The sequence below is a fragment of the Vicia villosa genome, linkage group LG3 (assembly GCF_029867415.1).
Source record: "Vicia villosa cultivar HV-30 ecotype Madison, WI linkage group LG3, Vvil1.0, whole genome shotgun sequence".
Lineage (NCBI taxonomy): Eukaryota > Viridiplantae > Streptophyta > Magnoliopsida > Fabales > Fabaceae > Vicia > Vicia villosa.
This window is the reverse complement of record NC_081182.1, coordinates 216,994,286-217,014,645: the sequence shown is the minus strand read 5'-3', so window position 1 is coordinate 217,014,645 and position 20,360 is coordinate 216,994,286. Positions and strand designations below refer to the sequence as shown.

Here is a 20,360-nt window from a genome sequence, read left to right as displayed (position 1 = left end):
ACTACCAACCTCTTATTTTTTTCCTAAACAATTTTTTTATTAAAACAAACTAATTTTCTATTAGTATATTTAATTTTAACATGGTGGGTCCGTTTAACAACTATAGTGATATTGACTATCTAGGAAAAACATTTGATATTGTAACTTCATTTATAGAAAGATTATTGGAAGCTTTTGATGTTGATTCATCTTCAACTGCTTTTCTTCCAACTGAAAATGCTGGTTGATTAGGAGTGGGAAGTGCCATTGTGTCACTTGCCAACATGACAACAACATTGGACATGGTTGGTCTATCAATTGCATCTTCTTGTACACACAATAAACCAATATGTACACACTTCATGACTTCATTTTCTATGTATGTCTCTTTTAGTATTGGATCTAAAAGTTCCAAACTTTTTCCTTCACACCAAAGATTCCAACTCTGCATGTATAGTTCATATTAGAAGCCCTACTTAAAAAACTTCATTAATTTATTTTGTAATGTCAATTATTTGAACTTAATATAATCATATATTCTTATATAAATTATAAGATTTGATTTTGGTTCAATAAAACTTAACTGATTTTTCTTTATATTTTATAAAACATAGAAGGTCACTTATCTCAACAAAAATTATACAATTTATCCTTTAGGGATTAAAAATGATTGACTTTTTTTGGTAGAATAAAAAATATATTTAATCTTGTTAATTACTATATGATGTAAAAGAAGAAAAAAACTCACATATATTAGAAGACTTTGACCATGTTCTGCAAGATAAAATCCACCGTTTCTTTTTCCACAAACTATTTCTAATAAAAGAACTCCAAAGCTGAAAACATCAGATTTCACAGAATATAATCCTTCCATAGCATATTCTGGCGACATGTATCCACTGCAAACACATAAAAGTAAAAATTATAATTAACAAGTCATTCAATATAATATATTTTTACCATTAATTACATATTGAATAGAAAGAATTGCCAACATCAATAATAACACATACTAGGTGCCCACCACTCTTCTTGTATTTTCTTGACTTTGGTCTTTTTCAAATGACCTAGCTAATCCAAAATCAGATATTTTTGGATTCATCTCTTGATCTAAAAGAACATTACTAGCTTTTAGGTCTCTATGGATTACTCTAAGTCTAGAGTCTTCATGAAGGTACAAGAGTCCTTTTGCAATTCCATTAATAATGTTCATTCTTAACTTCCAATCTAGAACTTTTCTTTTTTCTCCATCTAATATTCAGGTGACAAAGAAAAAGTTATTTCACACAAAAATATTGAGTATAGAATAGAACAAGTAACAAACTTGTACATGAAAGTTGAGTGATTAATGAAAATATTTATTGAGGAATAATCACTATTTTTCTTTCATAAGTTTATTTTCAAGCAATCTCATTTAATTACATGTATTAATATTTTTTTAAATAAATAATGTTAGTATCGATATTTTGGGGGGTGTCAAATAATAATGTATTCATGTTTTGCTTCATCATGTGATATACATGTTTCATCTCTAAAATAAACAGACATAAATATTTCTTAGACATATATCAACTTTGGTATTGAAGTTATTCTTCTATAACTTCATCCTTATAAATAATGGAGTTTGATTGCTCATAGACAAATATCAACTACTTACGCAATCAATATGGTCATATTTAATGAAAATTAGATGGTCGATATTTTAATGTAGATTTTTATTTGTTTTCCAAAGAATTTTAAATATCAAATTTGAAATATGGACTATCGGATATTAATATGTTTCATACTAGGTCATGGCCTATTCTGCAACATCTCGGGTCACCCGAATCTTAGAAAACAAAGTAGACCATATAATGTATACACCCTAGAGGCATAAAGATTCTAAATTAGGCATCCCTCTAAGAGTCACTAGATAAAGAGAATCACAAGAACTCGGGGCAACTAAACAGGTATATCGATAAAATGCCAAGTTCACCCTTTTATCTACATGACTTATTCCTTCAAGAAAGGCATGCTTCATCCAACCCATCAGTAAGGATGAGCGAACATCGGCCCTTCAGTGATGCTAGGCCTGCTTGGCCATTCATGTAGGATGAAATAACCTCTTCCTTTTATGAAAATTACTTTGTCTTTTAGCAAGATAGGCTTTATTTTCCCTTTGTATATGAGGAGTGAACCTTGCCCTTTAGCGATGTTAGGCCAACTTGGAATTTCAGCTAGGGTGAGATGACCTCAACCCTTCATGGAATTGATTTTGGTCTTTAGGAAAATCAAACCTCATCCATCCATTCAGCTAGGATAAAAGGGTCTCAGGCCTTTATGGACATGATTTAGGCCTTTCAACAATGTTAGACCCACTTGTCCTTTCATCAAGAATGAGATGACATTAGCCCCCTTTATCGAAATGACTTTGGACCTTCAATAAAATAAATGCCTAATAGATACTATAAGTGACAAATATTTTATTTTTAACTAATTAATATCTAACACACCAATCACTTTTTGCAAAGTCAATTTATACAAAAGTTATAGTATTCATATCCTAGATAAGTTGGTGGTGTTTGATTTTATATGTAATGCTACTTATATATTATGTTAGATAAAAGGTTTTGCGGATAAGAAGACAAAAAATAACCTTAGTGATAACAAAGTCAGTTCTCTAGCTTAGCTCTTCAGTTGCGATGATAAGAGACTGAAAAATTCAGGGAGCTAAGGTCATCACTTAGATTCTCACTTCTAATAAAGATAACCTTAGATTTTGATATTTTAGAGAAATGTGATATGGTAGGAGAGACATTTCTCAAGGCCCTTATGTGAATGCAGAGGAGTTATATATTCCACTGAGATAAATTTAATTTCTTATTAGCTAATATATATATATATATATATATATATATATATATATATATATATATATATATATATATATATATATATATATATATATATATATATATATATATATATATATATATGTATATATATATATGTATATATATATATATATGTATATATATATATATATATATGTATATATATATATATATATATGTATATATATATATATATATATATATATATATATATATATATATATATATATATATATATATATATATATAAATGCGTTTTCAACTAGAATCAATACATGTTTATGTTATGCAAGATTGCAAGTCACACACACCCTCCAAATTCCCATGCTTAGTTGAGCTAAAATCGCAAGCCTCAACAAACAAGAATTAACCTCGAATCTCCCACGTCCCACGCTCGGTTGAACTATAATTTTGGCCCCCGAGCATTAGCAAGACAGATTCCAACTCTAAACTCACACGCTTGGTTAAGCAAAAATATTAATCTCAGCCTCAATAAGTCAAACTAAGCTCGCATGCTTGGTTAAGAGACAATCTCGACCATCAATCTCAGCAAGCAAGATTGCTTCTCTAAAATCAAATGCTTGATTGAGTGAGAACTTTGGCCCTCATAGTTCACCTAGTCGTATTTTTTCCTATAAGCTCCTATGATTGGCTAAATGAGAACTGTAACCCTTAACTTCTCTATAATGCCCAAATCATAATAAGTCATTGAGAGTAATTACTCGAGCTCTATAAAAGGACTCTTCTTCAGGAAAAAGGATGAGAACATTTACATATTGGCTGATAACTTGTTCTTAAATAGGATGTCAATAACACCATACATAAAAATAAATATCAAAAAACAACATTCAAGATTCATGTGCCCTTCAAGATGTTGACGCGAGTTTAAAAACACATTAAAGCCAACTATTCATAATTTAACCTGGTCATATGAAAAATTCAGTTAAAGATATTCCCAATAAAAGACTCATAATCAATCATATATGGCTTCAAGGAAACACTGAATTCAAGTCATCACCAAACTCCATTAGCTAAAGGCTTAGGGTCTTATATCTTGGATCATATGAATCTTAGAAAAAAATTGGACCATAGAATGGACAAGCCCTAGAGATATAGATAATCCTAACTAGGCGACCTTTTACAAGTCGTTAAATAGGGATAATCATTAGATCTCAAGACAACTGCCCTAGGAGAAAACTGTCTCAAAGAAGCTTCTAAGCCTTCTAGACTGAGAACCTTAACTATAAAATCTTAAGTATTTCTTAAGACTAGGTTCACACTATTCTAAATCCAAAATCTCATACATACGATTGTCACAAATTTGATTGGCAAAATATTTATAGGTACACTCCCTCATATTGGGGCCGAAGATAAGAATTTCGACCAAACACCATCGTTATCTAATAGTATGCCAACGTTGTTTTAAATCTCAATTATATATCAGAACACAATCCAATAGTGACTTATATGTTGGTTGATTGCATGTGTAAGATAGTTGATCAAATTTGGTCAAAACTAGTAGCTAATTTCTACAAAATTTACATGAATATATTGAAACTGAAAAAGAAAATAAAATGCATAAAAGGTATAAAGCATTAAGTATTTAGTTTAAAACATACCAAATAGATGAAAGTCAAGGCTTGAATTTGGCATGTATTCATATACAAGCAACTTCTCATTATCCTCAATGCAGCATCCCAAGAGTCTCACAAGGTTTCTATGTTGCAATTTAGCAATAAAGATTACTTCATTCTTAAACTCTTTTGAACCTTGACCAGATGTTGTAGAGAGCCTTTTAATTGCAACTTCTGTGCCATCTACTAAATTACCCTAAAATAAATATTCAAAATAAAATATTAACATGACGAGGGCAAAAATGTCACAACCCATGCGTAACCACGTATATATCCTACTAGTTTTCTTAAGACGATTTAACATGTCACCCCCCAAGGGGTATGCTTTTACCATTATACCCTTGCCTAAAGTCACTAATTTTCAAAAAATATGCGTTTCTACCAGAAATTTCAAAAAAATACCAGATTTTTAGAAACTTTCGTGAGTTTTTACCGAAAATTTCAAAAATATACCGGAAATTTTGAAAAAATTACCGAATTTTTCAAAATTTCCGAAATATTTTTTGCAAAAAAAAATTGTACTACCGAAAATTTGAAATTTCCGGTAGTACAAATTTTTATTTTTATTTTTACAAAAAAATATACCAGAAATTTCATGCTTCACCCCCTCCCGCTAACTTATTGAAGGGTAATTTTGGAATAAACAAATATGAGGGGTGGCATGTTACATTGTTTTTTTTAACTAGTAAAAAACCATACCTTGTAAACAGGGCCAAAACCACCTTCTCCTAATTTGCATAACTGTGAAAAATTATTAGTACTTTGTCGAATCCAAATTAAAGGGATTATTGGGAGGTCACCATGTAAGGATTCCTCTCTTTGAATATCATCATGATGAGATGTAGTAATTGTCTTTGGCACCAGTCCATCTATAATAAGAAAACTATTTTTAGTTTAAATTTTAAAATAAACACTTTTTATATAAAAAAACATTAAAGAAATTGTTAAATGTTGCATATTTTTTATAGATAGACAAGATGATAATAAGTACTACAAAATTATATAGACAACTAACTGCAATATCTACTTCAAACTCAGGGTATTGTTATGTTTTACATTTTCCTTGTGAATCATGATAAATGTGGTTAGAGATTTTTCTATAAATTGTGTTGCTTACCTTTATTTGAATGATATTTTCTCCATATGAAGTAGATACAGAAACTCATGAGAGCAAGTGCAACCACCAACACAATGACAATGGTGATGATTAACGTATTATGCTTACTTGAACCTCCTTGCTCACCTGCAAGTGCAACAATATGAAAGATAAATTTGTCACGTTTCTCGTGAATTTAGGCATATTTTCTAACTGCTTTAAAATCAGAAAAATAAATCAAGAGATAACAATCAGTAATTTCTTCATAAAAAATAAAACATATTATAAAATTTTGCAAATGATTTTTCTATCAAATTAGTCTCCAACTAAGCCCTTTAATTATGCTTTCATTTGAGAATTTTTTTAGATGATTTCTCAATCCAATCCACCCTGTCGAGAAGTTTTTGTTGATATTTTATTAATATTAATTCTACCCACATTTTGTTAATATTGGAGAATACTAAAAGTAAAATAATTACTTTAGATATGTAGTTAGAATGGTGGTTAAAAGAAGTTGGGGAAATTAGTTAGACTAATTAACTCTTAGTTTTGTAACTAACTTGATAGCTTTGCAGGCTTGTATATATATATATATATATATAGCTTACTACCATTCATGTACAAAGAAATAAACCAAGTTTACTAAACACAAGAAGATATTTTTATATATATCTTTGTCTATGTTTGATATTTCTTTTAATATGATATTTGAGCTTATCGATCAGACCATAGGTCGTTCACTGTTCATAACCACTTGCCATGCCCAAAAGAGTATCTGGAAGATCCCTAGTCCCGTATTGGTTAGACATAGAGCCTATAAAGAGTTTATATAGAGTCATATGTCTCATTTTACAAGGCGGTTTTGTAGAGATGAGTTTGGTCAAACTCAAATTTTAATATGGTATCATATGCCTAACAGGGGGCGCTTCCACTTCCAATTCATTTTCATGGAAGTTATCTTCCTTTGTTCAATATTTTCTGCTGATCGAATCCTTCATCAAGCTTTGAGAAGCTTCAATGGCAGAACAAGAAAAATTGTTGCAAGACACAAAACATGTGGTTTGATCATCGCAAGCTTTTTCATCGCAAATTGTCAATTCAAGTTCGACTAACACATTTGCACCAAAGTTATCCATCAAACTCTAAGAAAATAATTTTCTTTTATGGAATCAACAGGTAGAAGGTATTATTCTATCTCACAAACTTCATAAAGTGGTGGTAACCCTTCACATTCCTCCTTTGTTCAAAATTGACAATGGTATACTAGCTAATGTTATTATTAGTCTTGGATTGTTCAAGATCATGAATTGTTTAATTGGTTGATATCTATAATTTCTGAAGTTGTGTTACTACGTGTGCTTTCATGCAAACATGCCTATGAATTATGGGACAAGGTGCACGAACACTTCCATTCACATATGAGAACTCGGGTTCATCAGTTAATATCTAAGTTGAAGACTTGCAAGGAAGATAATCATTCATTTTCTGAGTGAAGTTAATATCTAACTTGAAGACTAGCAAGAAAGATAATTAATCAATCTCTGAGTGCATCCTTTGAATTTGAGCAATAACTTATTCATTATTAGTTGTTGGAGATCCAGTATTTGAAAGCACAATTGGATAAATTTTGCAAATAACACTCAACTCCAAATGCAACTGCTAATCTTGCTCAAGTTGTATCAACTAATTTTCTACCATAAATGGTGTGGCACTAGGTCCTTATCAAACTTTTTGTGGTATAGCTCGTTCATTTTAAGGTAAGGGTCATGGTAAACAAGTCAACATCACAGGGAATCGACTAACCTATCACCTTTGCAGCATGTAAAGTCATGTTTTTATTGAGTGCTGCCACATATATGATGAATACTATGAACCTCTACCATTGAAGCGTCAATCACATGCTTCTTCATAAAGTGGGCCTAGTTAGAGTCATGACAATTAGAAAAATCAGGCCTTTATATCTACTAAGGAAACTGCTTTTTTAATTCATCGAGATAGTCTTCTGGTTCCTCAAGGTCTAGAATCTTATGACTAGTTTGCAGACTCGGATGCATCTCATCATATTACTTCTTGCCCTTGAAACTTATAAAATGTTCAATCTTGTGCTTATCCTAATGAGGTATTAGTTGAAAATGGTTATAGCCTAGTAGTCAAGTTTATTGATTTACCAAACTTTAGTTCCAAAGGTGTGTAAAATTCTATGCTAAAGTTGAATAATCTCCTTCTTGTTCCCAACATCACTAGGAATCTAATATAGGTCTCCAAATTCGCCAGAGATAACAATGTGTATTTTGAATTTCTTTCTAACAAATGATATGATAAATCATAATCATCTAGCTTGGCGTTGCTTGAATGGTTCCTTGATAAAAGGGGATCGTTTTGCTTCAACAATCTAGCTTTAGAACACTTTCATAATCTCATATCCAATAAGTCTCAAAATATGTATTATGTTGTCAATCATACAACTGCTATCCTTAGGTCTAATATTGTTGTTTCTGGTCCAAATAATTTTTCCATTTAGCACTCTAGACTAGGGCATACTCGTCGTAGAGTTATTCATAATGTACTTGCATTGTGTAACATTCACTTGAATAATGATAATTCTAGTGATTTTTAAAATTCTTGTTGGAGTAGAAAGTCTCACGGGATATATGCTCCCTTAATTCTGACTAAGTATACAAATTCATTTAAACTCATTCACATTGACTTGTGGGGGTTACTCCTACTATGTTTCTTTTGTAAATGCTTTTATAAGATACACTTGAATTTACCTATTAAAACAAAAAAATGATACCTTACATGTCGTCAAACTGTTCCAAAGCTATGTTAGAACTCAATTTAATGACAACATCAAAGTAGTTTAATCATATTATGATGGTGAATTCAAGCCTTTTACAAAATATCTTAATGAGCTTGACATTGTGTATAGGTTAACATGTCCACATGCTTCTCATTAAAATGGATCAATAGAAAGAAAACATAGAAAATTGTGGAAATAGGCCTCACTTTTCTAGCTCATGCCTATTTACCAATTGAATATTGGGACAGAGCTTTACAACAACAGTTTACTTGATCAACAAACTACCTACAACAGCTCTGATAAGATTCGCTCTACCTTTCTTTGCCTTGCATAACAAGCCACCTAAATAAAAGTATCTAAAGGTGTTTGGATGTGCCATTTATCCTTTCCTAAGACCTTAAAATAAACACAAGTTGGAGTTTAGAAGCTCAAAGTGTATGTTATAGGGAGTCTCACCTACACATAAAGGCTGCAAATGCATGAACAAGGAAGGAAAAATCTTAATTTCAAAATATCTAATATTCAATGAAACATAATTTCCCTATCTTGACACTGTCTATCTCACATAACTCTCCCATATAAAACTTATATCTACCTTATAATAACTCTTCCTTACTTATAGCTTTATGCAAGAAACCTTAACTTGTATGCACTGATCAAACTCATCCTACCACACATCTTGAAACAATCAATGAACTTCGCATACTAGGGTCAATCCCTCGGGTTAGGTTAATTATACCTCACCAATCCCAACCTGAGCCAACTTCATTAATCAAGTTTTACCAACTGAGCACACTCTTGAACCATCAAACACTCTTAATAATATTCATCCCAACAAAAGTACATCCAATCATATCCATAGTCATGACCTTAATCACAATCTTTCTGGGTATGCACATAACTTACATAACAAGTCACTTCAATAAAGAAAAGGTGCCACTTCCTTCTCTTACCAATACATGTCTCAGTCCACGGAGTTATTATCTCCCTCATTTCATAGTCAAACTCCAAAAATATAACTACATGTGATTAATCACTATGCTTACAAGAGCCAAAAGTAAAAAATCCAAACCAAAGGTATTCATTGTTCACTCAGACCCCCCCCCCCCCCCCACCACCACCACCATAAAGCAGACCTTATCTTAACCTGAGTGATTCGAAGCAATGCAGATTGAATATAAATCTCCCTTAAAGAATTACACTTGGACTCTTACTAATCTCCCCACCACAAAGAAAATTCATTAGCTGCAAGTGGGTTTTTAAGGTCATAGAAAACCCAGATAGAAGCATTAACAAATAAGAGGCTTTAGCAAAAGGCTTTCATCAACATTAAGGCTTTGATTTCCATGAAACTTTTTCACCTATAATGAAGCCTACCACCATTAGAATCATCATATCCCTGGCTCTTACATACAAAGGGAAAATCTAACAAATTGACATCAATAATGTTTTTATCAAAGGAGATGTTCAAGAAGAAGTGTACATGCAATAACCACTTGGTTTTGTCAACACAACCTCAACTCTTGTGTGCAAATTAAAGATGGAAGCGTATGATCTAAAACATACTCCAAAGGCATGGTATGAAAAACTCCATCAAGCTTTACTTCAGTTTGGTTTTTCCTCCAGAAAGTGTGGTCACTCACTCTTTGCCTATAAGCATGAATACATCACTCTATATGCATTTTGTTTATGTTTATGACATCATTCTCACTTCCATATCTCCTAAAATGATTTATAATTTGATCTCAAAGCTTCGTAACAAGTTTACACTAGATAAATTTGACAAACCAAAGTATTTTCGTAGAATCGAGGTGCATCATCAATCCAATGGAGCTATGTTGCTAACACAAACCAAGTACATCAAAGACATATTGTCCAAGGCCAACAAGATTGATGAAAATGGAGCAAGGACACCAATGTTCAGCCACTGTAAATCAAGCAAACACGAAATAGACACATTGATTGACCCCTCCCATATATAGGTCAGTAGGTGAAGCCCTTCAATATGTAACTTTAATTAGACCTAAAATAGCTTAATATGTCAATATAGCCTGTCAATTCATGGAAAACCCTCTGGAATCCCATTGAAGTGTAGTGAAACACATTCTTCGATACTTAAATGGTACATCTCATCATGACATGCTCCTCTCACTAGTTAGTCCTTTGTAAAAATTCTTCTCAATGGCCTACAGTGATTTATATTAGGCATGTGATTATGATGATATGCGATCAACTTCAAGATCATGTGTGTACTTTGGTCTCAACCTAGTCTCATAGAACTCAAAGAAACAATCCTTAGTGGTACACACTAGTACTGAAGCAGAGCATAGAGCTTTGACTCATACTACCTCTCTGAGCTCTCATGACTTGAATCTCTTATCTCCAAGTTGCATGTCAACTATCTTGCACCAACTCTAGTATATGTGACAATTTAAGTGTTGTAACGTTGTCTCATAACCGATCCTCCATAATAATTGGACATACATTTTGTTCGAGAAAGAGTTATAACGAACAAACTTCAAATTTAACATGAACATCGGACTGCACAACAAAGCATCTATTCAACAACCTTGTCCGACCTCCAACTATGATCTTTGGAGGCGAGGGGGTGTATTAAAGAATATTAAAAGTAGAATTATAGCGTTAGATCGTTAGTAAGAATGGTGATGAGAAGAGGTTAGGAAAATTAGTTAGAATAACTAACTCTTGACTTTGTAACTATCGGATAGCTTTGCATAAGTTTGTACATTTAATGAACACTAGAATATCTTGTGATATCTCTTTAATATCTCTCTAAGCTTCATATTTTATTCAACAGCTAATCAAGAATTATATCCCAACATTTTTTTCAATCATGTCGGTGTGTTTTTTACACCAGTATTTTTATGATATTAAATTGAAAGTGTCGGTATTCGGTACATAAAATCTTTTGTGGGGGTGTCTAGAAAATGAGGTGAGATTTTCCATATTAATTTCTCCTAATAAAAAGTGAATAATGTTGAAAAGTCAAGTGTCATAAATACGAAGACAGCCCATAAAGTTTCTCACCAAATAATGTCACAAAACCTTTGACCCAATGATTTAGAAGAAAATTGAAATGAGAATCCATAACAAGTTATTAAAAGAATAAAAAATTATGTTGACAAAAACACTAATTATAATTGTAAAAACTATTTTGTCCTTATATTTGCTTATCGCCGGCAGGACGAGTCAAACAAAAAATATTTGTCTTTATCTTTTAAAAGTCCATTGTGTGTTAAGGTTTAGAGAGTGATAGTTTGTCTTAATTCAAGCCTAACTTAGAAAAAGAGGTTAATTAAGTTAGGTAATAAGTAAATGTGGTTGGATATTCAACTATAAGAAAATGCGATTCTAAACATTATATATTGGTGTGGTTAAATATAAATAAAATTATGAATGGAATTATTTTGAAACAATATATTTATAAATGAAAATCGTTTACTAAATAGGAGAGATTAACAAATATAAGAGGGAGAGAGAAATTTGAAAGTTGAGGACAGTGTTTTAAAAATTAGATTGAATTAAGTCGAACTAAGAATTAGGAGGGTCATTAGGCTTATTTGATTGCTAAATAGAATAAGTTATTAAATCAATGAGAGTCGACCGAAATCGACCAATACTGGTAAAACCCGACGAATTGGCAATTTTGAAAAAACGACAAATTAAATGTTTGTTTTTTTTCCTCTAACAAAATGACGACATATTGATTTTTTTTAATTTTAAAATTAAAATATAAGTAGACTTTATTTAAAATTTATTTGTAACAACTTCTTCTCTTTAAAATTAAATTTATTAGACATTGCATATATTTTGTTATTTAGTTTATGTTACAATTAGACTTTGTTTAAAACTTATTTTAATTTGTATTTTGTACTATTTTTTGAGTGATTATTATGTTTAAAATTTGAATTCAATTTGGTCCAAAAAAATATTGAATTTAAATTTGGTAGATATCGTGATTTTTTTAGAGATCGAATAATCTAAATCGACCGGTTTAATAACTATCTAGATTTTTTTAGAAATTGGTTATTTGAACTGAATTATCTGATTTAATATGATTTAGTCATACAATTTGACCGATGACCAAATAATTTGATCAATAAACTAATTACCCATTTTCTCATTTTGATGATCGGTGCAATTTTTAAAATACTGAGTGGAGAATAGAGTGTGTCTTAAGGTAGGTCCGCACATAACTACAAGTTAAATGAGTATGAATGAGTGGCACCAAAACGATTCAGACCAATTAGATATGTCTATTTTGCTAACATTTTTGGACGCGATAAAATTTTAAGTTTGTATGTTTTATTGTGTCTATCCTGGTCCATTTCTTTGCAGAGTTTCGTGAATGTAGACATTAATATAAATTTTTATATTTTTAAGGACTTGTCTTGTTTCGCCTTATTTTTTTTAGAATAGACAAAATTTAAGATTTCTATCCATAAATATGTCTGTATTATCCTGCCTCATTTTTTTTCCGAGTTTTTGTAAGATAGTTTAAATGGGATAAACATGCTCATTTGTCATTTTTAATATAAATTTTTGGCTATTTAATTTCATGTAATATTTATTTATATTTAGTAAATTAGTAGTTTGATATTTATAAATCAATAATTTAAATAAAAAATATTATTTAAAAAACAAAATTTTAATTGAAAGTAAAAAATACCTGAATCATGCAAAGGAGAAGAAGTTTGAGAAATAAGTTGATAGAAGATAAAATCATCATACTTAATCAAACAACTTGGAGCAAGAACTTGCCAACCAATCTTTGTCCCACAACATTTAGGAACTTTCTCCAACATAGCCTCCAAACATTCACTACACTCAACTTCACTAAGGTCCCTACTACATTGCACCAACCCATACCTTTTCTCATTACTCAAATTGAACTCTCTCATTGCATACAATTTACCATTCTCCATAGTAGCTTCTTTTATTAAACTTTGCATGTTATCTTCACCTTTATCAACTTCTTGTGGATTAGTGATATCTTTTGTCCCCAAAATATCCCATGAAGGTGTTGTTGTTAGCTTCCCAAAGAAATTATGGTTTGAATACCTAAACAGGGTGTGATAGAGAGTAGAATTATTAATATTTAAGTTAATTTAGAATTTATATTGTTATTTTTATGTATTTTTATTTAGTGGGCTCTTATTAATAGTTGGGCCTTTAAATTTACTATCCATTAGAATTATTATATAATGTAGTCTCATTGAGACATTATGAATCAATCAATGAAAATCAAAGTTATCTTTTATCTTTTATTTTAAGTCCTTTTTATTGTTCTTCCTCTTTCCTAGTTTAAACCCTAGTTTAGAACCTTGGTAGGAATTGCTTCCTATCAATTGGTGCTTTCATTCTTGCACTCAACTTCTCCCATGGCATATTCTTACTACAACCATCCATTTTCTCCTCCATGCATTCAGTCACATTATTCCACTACAACGTCAATTTCTACCCCACCATTCATAAACCCATTTCTTGGATATTATTATCCAACCTCATATCCTCAATTTTACCATCAACAACAACCCATAGTTTCTGCTCCATCTCAACAACTACCCTCATCTCCAGATTTCTTTTCACAACCAGAAACACTTCACCAGTTAGAAATTCTAAAATATTATATAACAGAGACTCATGAAATCTCAAACAGATCTAGAGAGGAGTTGAAAGAACAAATCCAGAATCTTTCAGATACATTCAAAAAAACACAAGAAGAATGGAAACAAAAATATGTTGGGCTGAAAACTACTGAAAAACCTTTAGAAAAAGAAGAAAAAATAGCAACACCGGTGACGTTGCTGGCTCCGACGACAACCCCGACGGCTTCTCCGACAAGCATTCCGGCGATAACCCAGGTGACTACTCCGGCGAAACCACCAGATCTGCAACCAAAACCATCAAAGCCATCGTCTCCACAATTAAATCCACTTAGTATGTTTCAATCTACTATTGAATGTATAAAGGTGAGAGCTTTACATTTGAAATCACTTCTTAATAACAAAAAATTGGTATTTTTTAAACTTCCGGCCCCGACACTGCCACCAAAACCACCAGATCCGCCACTCAAACCACCACCTGAACCACCTCCATTTTCAACTACCTTCCACTTTCAATTTTTTATTTAGTTTTGTTAAAAAAAAAAAGAAACAAATGCAATATTTTCTGCAGAAAGAGAGAAAGAAGAAGAATGAAAAAGAAATGAAGAAAGAGGAAAGAGAGAGAAAGAAAAATATAGTTAGTGTATTTCACTAACTGCCAAATAAAGTGGACGATAGAAATGATGCAGTAAGTTTTGTCCACAGTGCAAACCATCCCACTGTTATATTATAGTACTAGACAATAAAGTGGATAATTATTGTCCTTTATTTGTCAAAATATCAGTATAAGTCACATTCTTCTTTTGCCTTTCACCACTCATATATTTTCATTCCAACGTTACATCTACTTAATCTAAATGCAAGGTTGTCATGATGACAACTTTTGCAACAACCCTAAACCTAAGAATGATGTGTCATTCCCATATAATACTAATGCTGACGTGTTAATTTCTTAAAATTTCTAATATTAATTAACTATTTGTATTATAATATTTTGAAATAAATAGTTAAATTATTAATATAATATAAATGATAATAAATTTTGATGTAATTTATTTGTTGTCTTAATTTCCCTTGCATTTATTGTGGGTATTTCCCTCTTAGAATTTCTAATATTAATTTAAATTATTATTATTAATTGAGATATCTCTACATTAAAAATCTCTTATTTCTAAAATTATATAGTCAATTAATAATTAATTATAAATATATTTATATAACCATATTAACCTCAATAAAATTAATAATAATCTAATTCGTGCAATTTTGGAAATTTAAAATTTATAATAATTTCAAAAATCAAGAATTCAATTCTCCAACAAATAATAAAAAAACCTCAAAAAATAATTATTTAAATTTTCTATATACTTTTAGAATATATTTTAAAAATAAGTATTTATAATTTAAGGTTTAAGAATACTCCTATAAATAATAGAAAAACCTCAAAATATAAGTATTTAAATTATATATATATATATATATATATATATATATATATATATATAAACTTTATTTATCCTATAAATTATTTAAATATTTTATCTATTTCAATTTCTTCAATATCAATTTTTTATTCAATATAAATATGTTACATCTACCACCCAACTCATATTGCAACAACCCTAAACCTAAGAATGATGTGTCATTCCCATATAATACTAATGCTGACGTGTTAATTTCTTAAAATTTCTAATATTAATTAACTATTTGTATTATAATATTTTGAAATAAATAGTTAAATTATTAATATAATATAAATGATAATAAATTTTGATGTAATTTATTTGTTGTCTTAATTTCCCTTGCATTTATTGTGGGTATTTCCCTCTTAGAATTTCTAATATTAATTTAAATTATTATTATTAATTGAGATATCTCTACATTAAAAATCTCTTATTTCTAAAATTATATAGTCAATTAATAATTAATTATAAATATATTTATATAACCATATTAACCTCAATAAAATTAATAATAATCTAATTCGTGCAATTTTGGAAATTTAAAATTTATAATAATTTCAAAAATCAAGAATTCAATTCTCCAACAAATAATAAAAAAACCTCAAAAAATAATTATTTAAATTTTCTATATACTTTTAGAATATATTTTAAAAATAAGTATTTATAATTTAAGGTTTAAGAATACTCCTATAAATAATAGAAAAACCTCAAAATATAAGTATTTAAATTATATATATATATATATATATATATATATATATATATATATATATATATATATATATATATATATATATATATATATATATATATATATATATATATAAACTTTATTTATCCTATAAATTATTTAAATATTTTATCTATTTCAATTTCTTCAATATCAATTTTTTATTCAATATAAATATGTTACATCTACCACCCAACTCATATAGAAATGAGATCTATTTTTCCTTCTTTTTTTTTTTTATTACAAGCTCTACTTTTCTTTTTGTATTGATATTTAGATTACTTTTTCAGAGCTCTCTCTTATATTTTAACAATTTTTTAAAAAATTTCATACAATTTATATAAATCAATAATTTGAATTATATTTTATTTAAGTTATTATAACTAATTAATTTAATATGTAACATGTTTAAATTATTATAACTAATTAATTTAATATGTAACGTTTTTAAATTATTATAACTAATTATAACTAATTTATTTTATCGCATTATAACTAATTCATTTTAAATCATTATAACTAATTACTTTATGTGTAACTTTTAAAATTTATAAATATAATCAATATAATTTAATATTACATTTATAACAGACCATTAATTCACAACTATTAAGTATATTTCCTATAGAAAATAAATGGTACCTTTAAATGTTTTTATTGTGATGTTTTTTTTTTATCTTTTCATTTTCTTTAATATAGAATTTGTATTCAATATAAATAGGTTACAAAACATCTACCACCTAACCTATCACTTTTTGTTTATTTTTGTTGTCACAAGATCTACTTTTCCTTTTATATCATATTTCGATTACTTTTTCTGAGCTCTCTTTTAAGTTTTAACTATTTTTTTAATTTACGTTGCAGACTAATAAATTTGATGTATGTTATTGGTTGAAGACTCAACTTTATTTATCCTATCAATTATTTAAATATTTTATCTATGATGTTTTGTAATAATTTGTTTTGAGCGCCAATATAATATTTCCCTCCCTATCTACTGTTATGATTTTCTCTTCTTTTTATTGTTAATTTGAATCTAATTATTTTTGCTATGTGAACGAAAAGAAGAGGATAAAGAAAACTCATATTATTTTTGCATCCTTATTACTTGAAAATCATGAGAAAAATTGCAGCTCATGTAATCTTTAAGAGAAATGTGTATTTGATTTAAATTTATTTATTTAATTATTGGAGATCTTCAATAAAAAAAGTAAAGAATCTAATAATACAAAAAATGTATCTTTTGTCAATATTTTATTGAGAAAAAGGTATTTGTGATTCACTTGATATAATGAGATTGATAAAAATGAATTTTTTATTATTATTAAAATATGTATCTAATTGATTTTAAAATTTTTTTAAATTATTATTTTAAAAAATAAAATAAATATGTTAATAAAAAATTTATCTTATGATTTTGTATGATCTTACCTACGTCATCTCTTAAATTTATCCACCTCTTGATTAAAATATCTAAGCTTGAGTTTAAAAAAAATGATTATTTTATTGCGATTTTAATTGAGATTACATTTTTTTTATTTCCCTTCTATGTAGAAACATTTGATCAAATTGATAGTATGATCACATACATTCAGTTAAGGTGGACAATTAATAATAAAGTTCATGATTAAAAAATTATATTACATGTTATAAAAACAACTAAAATAATTTGTAAGAAATTTAATTCGACCATCTAAATTATCTCTTAATTTATGCTCTTTTGTATATAATTATTATTTTCTTTGAAATATAATTAAAGTAAGGATCAAAATACAATATTTGGAAAAAGTAAAATCAAAATAATAAAAAAGATAAAAAGAAATTAAATAAATGAGAAAAAACATTTATATACAACCATACATTAATGTCATCAATTTTTATTTATATTTTTTCATCGAACAAAAAAGTTCAAATAAGTATATTATAATAAAACCTATGCAACACACAAGTTATATACATAGCCTCAAAATACTATAAATTAAATTTGTATAGAAATAAAGGTCTAGATAATATGTCTATGTAAGTAAATATAATATAAATAGGTGTAATTTAATCTCACATGTTATTGACTAAAAAGTATTTTTTTTCTAATTTATTGTCTTTCATATTAAAAAATTAATAATATAATTGCAAGCATAATCTAAATGGCTTACAAAATAAATTTATATGCAGATAAAAAATTAAATATCAATTGTTATTAAGAATATGTAATTTTATTTCTAATATACACGTGCGAAGCACGGGCCAGCAATCTAGTTTTATTTAATTTCAACAAAATTTCCTCCAATTCAATTACAACATGCGTCTTTCAACACTCTTGTAGCATTTTCAATCTATTACAAACCTTGAGGACAAGGTTTTATTTGGACCGAATAGTAATGATAGAGAGTAGAATTATTAATATTTAAGTTAATTTAGAATTTATATTGTTATTTTTATGTATTTTTATTTAGTGGGCTCTTATTAATAGTTGGGCCTTTAAACTTACTATCCATTAGAATTATTATATAATGTAGTCTCATTGAGACATTATGAATCAATCAATGAAATCAAAGTTATATTTTATTTTAATTTCCTTTACTTTTAGTGTTCTTCCCCTTTTAGTTAGAAAACCCTAATTTTATAATCTTGATAGGAAAATCTTCCTATCAGGGTGAGTGGCAGAATAAATTTTTTAAATATAGAATGTATATAAGATTGTTTATGGTACAGTTAAATTAAAATTTTGAACTGAATTTTAGTAAAATTATAATAAAAGGTCACTCCAAACAAATCATTTCAATTTATTAAAATCCAACTAAACCAAATTATAATAAAAGATCATTTGAACCGAACCGTTTTTATTTACTTAAAATCAAACCGAATCACCTAAATTAAATCGAACCATTTTAATTTATCATGAACCGAACTAAAATTATTAGTTTAATTAGTATATCAATTTGGAATTCGAACCCGTATTAAACCGTTAAAGATAAAAAATTTCAAACTAAATAATTATTTAAAAAACCGAATCATTATACTTTTTTTTAAAATTTTTTAATAAAAAATTTAAATTTATTTTAAATATTTTTCTTTTCAAATTTGATTCGTTTTGATTTCAGTGTGATTTATTTGTCATTTGGCTCGGTTCAAAAATTATTTGTTTAACATGATTCGAATAAACATTATTGTTCTATTATTTTAGTTTCAATATAGCTCGATGGTTCGATTCAATTCGAAAGTTTTTCTTAACCATCTTAATTACACATCTTAGTTACAATTTTACATTGCTAAAATTTAATATTTACAATAAGATATTAAACATGTTAACCAAATTTAGTAGAGTTTTCATTAATGTATGTACCTGAGAATGCAAAAATTGTACCATATAACAGCTGAGGCTCTATTAGGACATTGTTGAAGAATAACTGAGGCAGCAGTAGAGACACAAAATTGACAAAAAGAACCAGTGACATCACCCCTACAATCATAGAGACCATACACACCATCAACTGTGTTCCCTCCTATGCTTGTATGATTATATCCTTTGCTCACAATAGCATCCGAGGATAACAATGATAGCACTTTTTTAAGATTTGATTTGTATGTAGTTGTAAGAGATTGTTCTGTTGAGTTTTTACAATCATCTCCTACATAGTTTGGAGATTGAGCTATTGATTTTGTGAAAAGGGTTATGAAGATGAGTATGAGTTTTGTTGTTGCCATTTTTTGTGTATGATGAAATTATTGGCTTGGCAATAATGTGTTGGCAATAACGTGTTAGCTAGGTAGTTGAAGTTTACACCAAGAAAGAATTGAGGCTATTTATTGATACATGGGTACTATGATAATTGTGGTAGGGTTTTTTAATCATTTTTATTAAAAAAATATGAGAAATAATTTTATTTAAAATATGTTAACGTTTGACATTAAACATAGATATATTATATATATTTAGATTTGTCATATAGTGAGAGTCAAACTTCTTCTTTCACTAGATTGAACACTTGTTGATAAATAGTTGGTTCTTTTATTAAAATGAAAATAATTCTTAAACATGAGTTAAGAAAATTATATACAAATTGTTTGATCAATATTGTTTGAAATCTTGTCAAGTTGATTTCATTTAAAATAAATTATATTGTAGACGGCAACTTTGCTATTTTATTTTTTTCATAA

The 20,360-nt window shown here is 28.5% G+C and overlaps 1 protein-coding gene across 2 annotated transcripts; it reads right to left on the bottom strand.

The window, feature by feature from the left end:
• LOC131593578 (cysteine-rich receptor-like protein kinase 10) lies at nucleotides 1-19,972 on the bottom strand. Of its 2 annotated transcripts, XM_058866143.1 has the most exons (8): nucleotides 19,546-19,972; nucleotides 13,073-13,464; nucleotides 5,604-5,729; nucleotides 5,186-5,355; nucleotides 4,472-4,682; nucleotides 993-1,230; nucleotides 728-878; nucleotides 1-424 (listed from the first exon to the last, which is right to left on the bottom strand). In XM_058866143.1, exons 1-8 carry the CDS (start codon nucleotides 19,905-19,907, stop codon nucleotides 116-118), a joined length of 1,959 nt encoding a protein of 652 aa, XP_058722126.1. In that variant the 5' UTR covers nucleotides 19,908-19,972; the 3' UTR covers nucleotides 1-115. The 2 variants fall into 2 exon arrangements, with proteins under 2 accessions (XP_058722126.1, XP_058722127.1); XM_058866144.1 differs by lacking the exons at nucleotides 993-1,230; nucleotides 5,186-5,355; nucleotides 5,604-5,729; nucleotides 13,073-13,464; nucleotides 19,546-19,972 and having other exon boundaries at nucleotides 4,472-4,558.
• Nucleotides 19,973-20,360: the final 388 nt, after the last annotated feature.

Bases quoted from the DNA above. Each gene is read 5' to 3' on its own strand.
- LOC131593578 (XM_058866143.1), bottom strand. From the start codon at position 19,907: ATGGCAACAACAAAACTCATACTCATCTTCATAACCCTTTTCACAAAA. The intron at 13,465-19,545 runs GTACATACATTA...CACCCTGTTTAG, and splicing joins TACAATTTTTGCATTCTCAG to GTATTCAAACCATAATTTCT. The intron at 5,356-5,603 runs GTAAGCAACACA...TTCTTATTATAG, and splicing joins AAAATATCATTCAAATAAAG to ATGGACTGGTGCCAAAGACA.